Source organism: Plectropomus leopardus, unplaced genomic scaffold, assembly GCF_008729295.1.
Source record: "Plectropomus leopardus isolate mb unplaced genomic scaffold, YSFRI_Pleo_2.0 unplaced_scaffold3486, whole genome shotgun sequence".
Taxonomy (NCBI): Eukaryota; Metazoa; Chordata; class Actinopteri; order Perciformes; family Serranidae; genus Plectropomus; species Plectropomus leopardus.
In genome coordinates, this window is record NW_024638089.1 from 1 (window position 1) to 8,935 (window position 8,935).

Consider the following 8,935-nt stretch of genomic DNA (forward strand, 5'->3'; position numbering starts at 1 on the left):
ATAATCAATGATTATAACCTGTTCATAACTGATAATCAATGATTATAACATGTTCATAACTGATGATCAATGATTATTAACCTGTTGATAACTGATAATCAGTGATTATTAACCTGTTGATAACTGATCATGATTATTGACGAGCTGAGTGCTGTGGACAGCCTGTGGTCAGAGCGTCTCTTAGTCTCGTCTCTTCAGGCTCTCAGAGACATTTTGGATTTAAGTCTTTGACATTTAGTTTGTGTTTAAATTCTCTGAGCAGCTGAGAATCTGCTGACTCACCCCACAATCTGCTGAGTCACATTAACTCATCTACTGAGTCCCGTGGACGTCAGTGGACAGTGGAGGACAATGGGGGACATGTTGGTGACAGGTGAGGACAGTAGGGGACAGAGGGGGACAGAGGGTGACAGTGGAGGACAGAGGGGGGCAGTGGGGGATAGCTGAGGTCAGTGGGGGACAGTGAAAGACAGTGGGGGACAGTTGAGGACAGTGGAGGACAATGGGGGACATGTTGGACGTTTTGCTGGACGTCAGTTGTGCTGAACAAGTAACACCTGGCGGTGTTGTAAGCTCCGCCCCCTCTCACCTTGTCTGTCACTGCGTTCATCAGAGCGTTCAGCCTATCAGCTTTCAGCAGGTAAGACTCCTCCTCCTCCTGCAAACACAGGAAGACCCTTTCAAAACAAGAGCTCTGTCTGTCTGGAGCTCACCTGTTAGCAGGTAAGCACAGTGACCCCTCACAGCCAGCTCGCGGCCCCTCAGGGGCCTAAACCCTCAGTTTTGGCACAGCTGACCTTACTGGTTGTTAACCAGCAATTTTATTTTAATCTTTGTTTATTTTAAAAGAAAATAGAATTGGCTTGGGTTTTTTTTTTTTATTGATTCTGGAAAGTTTGTTTTTTCTTTTTATTGACAGGAACTTTTAAAGAAAAAAAATATAATCTCTGACATTTTTTGGCAATTTCTAAAGAAACCTTTTGGTGGTAATTTCTTCTTTAAAATTTAAGCTATTTTTAAAGAATGATTATTACAGCTTGTTTTGTTTTAATGTTAAGTTTTTGGCTATTTTTGGAGAAACACTATTTGGCAACTTTTTTTTTCTTTAATAACCTTTGATGATATTCAAAGGGAAAAAAGTTTTTTTCTTTAAAGATTTTTAATGATTTTTTTTCTCTGAAAACAGACAGGAACTCGTGGCTCGCCGCTTTTCTTTGAAATCACCAGAAATTATCAGCCAGACACCGTCGTTACATAAACCTTACACAGGTTTAGGAAAACCCTGACTTTTCAAAACTTTTCAAGGTATATGTAGTTTTCCATAACTTTTGTACAGCCTGGAAATTGCTATTTGCAAATTCCATGATTTTCCCAGGTTTTTCATGACCATTAATGACATCATCAGGTGTCACCTGTGGACTCACCTGTGCGTAGCGTCCCAGGCGGACACACACCTCTCCGGACTCGCCGCCCTCGGAGACGTGCAGGTGTCGGCTGAAGCGCGGCAGAGGGACGGCGGGCCGACTGTCAGGCAGGAACATGTTGGCTGGAGCCGCCATGATGAAGGCGTTCGTCACCGGACCTGGACACAGAGACAGGAAGTGATGTCAGAGATGCTCAGGTCAGAGGAGAGTACAGTTAGTACTGACTGAGCTGATCCCAGCCCAGTGCTCCCAGTAAACCCAGTGCTCCCAGTAAACCCAGTCTGTCTCGCTCTTCAGTTCATTCAATCCAACAGGGCTGCCTGAACGCTCGTGTTATTTAACCCTCATCTGGTCTGAGGACGCCACCCGGCAGAGGTGAGGACTGAACTGAGGACAAAGACGTCTAGAGGACTCAGATCAGCCTTCAGAGACTCAAAAACCAACCCGCAACGCAGCCCGGCGCAATTATCGACACCGGTCACCTCTACACCCGTCACCTCTACACTCGTCACCAGTACACCGGTCACCTCTACACCTGTCACCAGTACACCGGTCACCTCTACACCCGTCACCAGTACACCGGTCACCAGTACACCCATCACCAGTACACCTGTCACCAGTACACCCGTCACCAGTACACCTGTCACCAGTACACCCGTCACCAGTACACCTGCCACCAGTACACCCGTCACCAGCACACCTGTCACCTCTACACCCTCTAACTCTACACCAGTCACCACTTCACCTGCCACCAGTACACCCGTCACCAGTACACCTGTCACCTCTACATGTCACCTCTACACCCGTCACCAGTACACCTTTCACCTCTACACCCGTCACCTCTACATCTGTCACCTCTACACCCGTCACCAGTACACCTGTCACCTCTACACCCGTCACCTCTACACCCATTACTACTGTCTGTCAAATAACTGACAAACAACAGCTAAAAACAGTCACATGAACATCATCTGACAGACTGATCACAGAAATCATCGTCATTAAAAAGGATCTAAATTGTGAAAACTGTGGCTGTGTTGAAGCTGCGGATTGGATGTTGACCTGCAGTCAAACAGAAACAAGATGAAGAGGACACGTTAAACATTCACACGCACTTCATCAAAGTTCCTTTAAAGGATCTCAGAGTGAAATATTAAAGCTGCTCTCCTGATTCTCAGTAAAATATTTAGTGCACTGCATGTTCTCCAACAGATCCAACAGGAAACTCTGACGAACACTTTCTGATCACCTGCAGCTCAGACGAGTCTGACCTGTCCTCAGGTCACCAGTCAAACCCTCCTTACTGAGTGTCATCAACATATCGTCAAAATACTGATTGATCTGCAGACCGCATGCAGTTGGAGAGACACAAATGATCCGTTTATTGATTAAGTCTCCTTGACACGCTGAAGACACGCTGAGACGCTAAGATGTCAAGTCTCACTGACTCACTGAAGACACGTTGAGACGCTCAGACCCAGAGTCCAATTGACATGCTAAAGACACGCTGAGATGCTCAGATCCTGAGTCTCAGGGTCTTGCTGAAGACACGCTGAGACATTCAGACCCGAGTCTCACTGACTCACTGAAGACACGCTGAGACGCTAAGACGCCAAGTCTCATTGACTCACTGAAGACACGTTGAGACACTCAGACCCAGAGTCCAATTGACATGATGAAGACACGCTGAAACGCTCAGACCCCGAGTCTCATTGACACGATGAAGAAAATTGTTATTTGCAGATTTCATGACGTTGTTTTTCCATTTTCCAAGTCTTCCGTGACTGTCTGCTCTGTTAGTAATTCTACATTTTTAAACATCTTTTAGACATCTTGACTGTATTGGACAGCAGGCCCCTGATGAGACGTGTCTTGTATTGAGGTGCCAGCGTGTCCTGGCCGCAGCGTGTCCTGGCCGCAGCGTGTCCTGGCCGCAGCGTGTCCTGGCCGCAGCGTGTCCTCGCTGTGTAAATCAGGAACAAACTCTCTGTGGAGGAAATCTGGAGGATTTTCCTGCTTGTTGTGGCGACAGAAACTCGCTGATCATCATTTACTGATATTGATCAGCTGCTTGGCTGCGCTGCTAGAATTACACTAATGGTCCCAAAGTGGTCCAACATGGAGACATAAATCAGAATGAGACAGTCCCTGTCTGCAAAGCTGCCAGGAGACACTGCAGAGAGTCTGAGACACCCCAACCCCAACCCACCCCAAATCTGCAGAGACACTGTGTTTTCACTCTACTGATGCACCTGATACCTGAACACATCACCTGAACCTGAACACACCACCTGAACCTGAACACAGCACCTGAACCTGAACACACCACCTGATACCTGAACACACCACCTGTACCTGAACACGCCACCTGATACCTGAACACACCACCTGTACCTGAACACACCACCTGAACCTGAACACATCACCTGAACCTGAACACACCACCTGTACCTGAACACACCACCTGAACCTGAACACACCACCTGAACCTGAACACATCACCTGAACCTGAACACACCACCTGTACCTGAAAACATCACCTGAACCTGATCACATCACCTGAACCTGAACACACCACCTGAACCTGAACACAGTTAAATACGTTTGTGTCAGATGAATACTTCACGTTTCATTTGCTCATACACAAATAATATATGTTCTTTATTCATCAGACAGGACGTTTACAGGTTTATGTTCTTGCTGTCCTTTTATTTCAGCTCACTGGTTAATTTTCTGTTTTGTTCCTTTCAATGTTTTGGCTGTTCAAAAGTCGTGGCTGAGACTTGAAAACTCCCTGAGGTTCATTTTCGGGAAGCTTTCAGTCACGTCACATGAACGTCTTCCGCAGATGAAGACCACGTGATCTGATCTAGATTTCATCACGCTGATGTTTTCGGGTCTTTGTAGAATGCAGCGATATTTAATCTTCGTATAATCGAGTTCTGATTCAGAAACAACGTGGATAAAATGTTAGAGACAGCTGAGGTTCCTCTGGGATTTTCCCATCATGCAGCTGAATCTGCTCAGCTGAGACAAATCGGTTTGAGAGGCTGTCGTCATGGAGGATGAAGCTTTTCTTTAACACTCAGTCTGTGTGAACGGCGTCTGTGGCCACAGGAACATAGTCCGAAAACGTGATGGAGGCGGGGGACAACCAGCAGTCCGTCCGTCCAGCCAGAGAAGGATTATCGTCTCCTGACAGCCCGTTTGAAGTGAGCAAGCCTTCAGCACAGAGAGGATTTGGTTAATTACAAAGTGCCAGTCATGATCACGACGGGGTGTTTCTTCTTCATGTTCCTGTCAGCTGCAGCACCGTCACTTATTATGAATGAGACAAAGTAAAAGCTCCTCTGGGGAGACGGAGGCCGGCGGGTCACGAGATCCATTAATAAACCAGCTGCAGCAAACCGCTTCAGCCGCTGAGTTAACTCACCTTCACCTGTTGAGACGCCCCGACACGTCCATCCTGAGCCGATTCAGGCCCACTGACCACAGATCGATCAGACCTGATCAATACATGTTTACTGCCAATCAACATACCCTGATGAATACAACAGAATCACCTCAATACAGACCTGATCGATACGTTTACTCAATACACCCTGATCAATACCAGATATATATCTCAATACACATCTGGTCAATATATCTTTACTGCCATGGCTAAATGGTTTTGTTTAAATGTTTATGTTTTCATGGTTCTCTCGATGTTTGTATAATTTGTTCTCGGTTCTGTTTACATTATTATATCTTCACGGTTCCGTTGACATGTTTATATTTTCACAGTTCTGTTTACGTGTTTATATTTTCACAGTTCTGTTTATGTGTTTATATCTTCACGGTTCCGTTGACATGTTTATATCTTCACGATTCCGTTGACATGTTTATATTTTCACAGTTCTGTTTACATGTTTATATTTTCACAGTTCTGTTTATGTGTTTATATTTTCACAGTTCCGTTGACATGTTTATATTTTCACAGTTCTGTTGACATGTTTATATTTTCACAGTTCTGTTTACATGTTTATATTTTCACAGTTCTGTTTATGTGTTTATATTTTCATGGTTCTGTTGACATGTTTATAATTTCATGTTTTTTATGTGTATGTATGTGTATGTAATATGTTTATCTTTTCATAGTTTTGTTTACATATTTATATTTTCATAGTTTTGTTTATGTGTTTATTGTGTTGAATGTAGTTGTGCCTCGGTCTGATTGGTTCGTTGGGTTCGGTGATTGATGATGTAATGGCGAGGGGGCGGGCTTACCTTTGTGGGAAAGGCAGCGGGTGCTCTGTTTGCTCTGAATGTCCCAAAGTCGAACTGTCTCGTCATGTGACCCCGAGAGGAGCAGAGTCCCGTCCATCGACACCGAGAGACAAGTCACCAAGTTCCTGAGAGACACAAGACCAGATCAGACCAGACCAGACCAGACCACACCACATTAAGACCAGATCAGACCAGACCAGACCACATTAAGAACAGATCAGACCAGACCAGACCAGACCAGACCACATTAAGACCAGATTAGACCAGACCAGACCAAGACTGCATTGTTTCACCTGTGTAAATTTGCTATAATTCAGCATTTCCCGACTCAAACAGACGTAGTGAAATGAATCCACTCCTTTGTCACCTCTAGGCTGGATTACTGTAACTCCCTATTATCTGGTTGCCCCAACAAATCTCTTAGGTCTCTCAAACTGGTCCAGAACGCTGCTGCACATGTTCTAATGGGAACCAAGGAAAGGCATCATATTTCTCCTGTTTTAGCTTCTCTGCACTGGCTCCTTGTAAAATCCAGAACTGAATTTAAAATCTTTCTCCTTACTTAACAAGCTCTGAATGTTCAGGCTCCATCTTATCTTTCACAGCTCATAGTTTCCTATCAACCCTTAAGAGCACTGTGCTCTAAAAATGGAGGGTTAATGTGGATCCTCGAGTCTCCAAAAGTAGGATGGGAGCCAGAGCCTTCAGTTACCACGCTCCTCTTTTATGGAACCATCTTCCAGTTTCAGTCAGGGAGGCAGACACCGTCTCCACTTTTAAGGTATACTTAAGACTTTCCTCTTTGATAAAGCTTATAGTCAGGGCTGGCTCAGACTTGCCATGGATCAGCCCCTAGTCAGGCTGATATAGTCCTTCGGGGGACTTCCTGTGACACCCTGAGCTCCTCTCGCTCTCTTCCTGCAGGTCACTAACTCGGCTTCCTCTGCGGAGACTTGGTGTTCTCTTGTGTCATAGATTTCTTGGCTGGTGGCGGCACCTGGATCACGGTCGGCGGTTGGGCTCATATCGTGATCCTTCTCGATGCCAGCTACAGCTGCCGTTATTATTGGTCTGTTACTGGTTATGTTATTGTTGCATGTTATGTTTTTGTTTTTGTTATATGTTAATGTTATTGTTATGTGTTAATGTTATTGTTACATGTTATTGATACATTATTTTTTGTTATTGTTACATGTTATTGATACATTATGTTTTTGTTATTGTTACATGTTATTGATACATTATTTTTTATTATTGTTACATGTTATTGATACATTATGTTTTTGTTATTGTTACATGTTATTGATGCATTGTTTTTGTTATTGTTACATGTTATTGATACATTATTTTTTGTTATTGTTACATGTTATTGTTATTGTTACATGTTACTGTTATTGTTGTTGTGCATCTCTCTCTCCTTTATAACATTTTGTTCTTTAGGACATCTATCACTCATCTGTCCGTCCTGAAGAGGGATCTCTCCTCAGTTGCACTTCCTGAGGTTTCGATTGCTTTCGACCGTTAAAGCTTTTTTGAGGAGTTTTTCCCTCTCTGCTGTGAGGGTCCAAGCACAGAGGGACGGTGCCTGCTGTAAAGCCCTCTGAAACAAACTGTGATCTGTGATAACGGACTTTATAAACATACCTGAATTGAATAAATCAAAATCAGTTCAGACTTCAGACCGGATCACTTCCTATGGTGGTCTCACCTGTGTCCTTTGAACACCTGGTTCCCGTCGTTGTCGGACTGGAAGGATTTTTCCCGACTGAGACTCTGCAGATCAAACAGAAACACTTCAAAGACTCTGAACCTTTATCGACACAAACAAACAAACACCAGCAGTCTTATTCTGCTTACACCCAGTTTCCTGTTTTTATTGTCTTTTAGGTTACATTTGTCCACACAGAGGACAGACACTGAAAAGTCCTCAGAGACTGAGGACACATTCAGAGCTTCAGGTCAGAGGACAGACACCAAAACGTCCCCAGAGACTGAGGACACATTCAGAGCTTCAGGTCAGAGGACAGACACTGAAACATCCTCAGAGACGGTATGATGTGCTCAGGGGGACGGGGGTGTTTGCAGAGGACGAGCTATCTGTGTGTTTGGAGGATTAACTCCCTGAAGCTTTAAAATGTAAATCTGCTGTGAACAAAAACAACAGAGAGACAAGATGGAGACAAAAACAGAGACACAGGCAGAGAGAGAGAGAGACAAGAAGAGACGCAAAAAACACAGGAGACAGAGAAGAGAAAAGAGACGAAGTGGAGAAGAGAAAAAAAACACAAATCACCACAAACCTCCACGGTGAACGGTTTATTCCTGTCATCTCTTAATTTCCACAGAGATGAAGGACGTAGGATGGAATGAAGGATGTAGGATGGAATAAAGGGTGTAGGGTTGATATGAAGGGTGTAGGATGAGAATGAAGGATGTAGGATGAGAATAAAGGATGTAGGATGAGAATGAAGGATGTAGGATGAGAATGAAGGATGTAGGATGAGAATGAAGGATGTAGGATGGAATAAAGGGTGTAGGGTTGATATGAAGGATGTAGGATGGAATAAAGGATTTAGGGTTGATATGAAGGATGTAGGATGAGAATGAAGGATGTAGGATGAGAATAAAGCATGTAGGGTTGATATGAAGGATGTACAATGAGAATCAAGGATGTAGGGTTGATATGAAGGATGTAGGATGAGAATGAAGGATGTAGGGTTGATATGAAGGATGTAGGATGAGAATGAAGGATGTAGGGTTGATATGAAGGATGTAGGATGAGAATGAAGGATGTAGGGTTGATATGAAGGATGTAGGATGAGAATGAAGGATGTAGGATGGAAATGAAGGTTGTTGGATATAAGCTTTGGAAATTTAGAGGCAGTTTTTAGGACTGAAGATCATTTGTAGATTGTGGATTTGTAGTTTACAGGACAGAGGACATGCAGTGCGCCTCACCTGGCTGCACAGAGACACCTGGAAAATGTTTCCATCACTTCCTCCACAGAACAGGAAGTACTCGCAGGGGTCAAAGGTCACAGACATGACCTCCACATCAAACAGGACGGACAGTAGCAGCTCACCTGAGGACAACTCCCACACCTGGACAGAAGGACACACAGACAGACAGAAGAACACAAAGGGGGACTGTTACAGTTTCTCTTGTCTATAAAGTTCTGACTCCAGAGACAGAGGGACAGAGGGACAGAGGGACAGAGGACAGAGTCCCCCCCCCCCCCCCC

The 8,935-nt window shown here is 44.3% G+C and overlaps 1 protein-coding gene across 1 annotated transcript; it reads right to left on the reverse strand.

Annotated features, from left to right (window-relative positions):
* Nucleotides 1–173: 173 nt before the first annotated feature.
* LOC121938824 (WD repeat-containing protein 18-like) lies at nucleotides 174–8,795 on the reverse strand (the record flags this gene model as incomplete). Its single annotated transcript, XM_042481985.1, has 6 exons — nucleotides 174–443; nucleotides 590–658; nucleotides 1,425–1,582; nucleotides 5,694–5,818; nucleotides 7,402–7,466; nucleotides 8,652–8,795. Coding segments are annotated over 6 exons (696 nt in total), but the record flags the coding sequence as incomplete, so codon positions are not given.
* Between the last annotated feature and the right edge of the window lie 140 nt (nucleotides 8,796–8,935).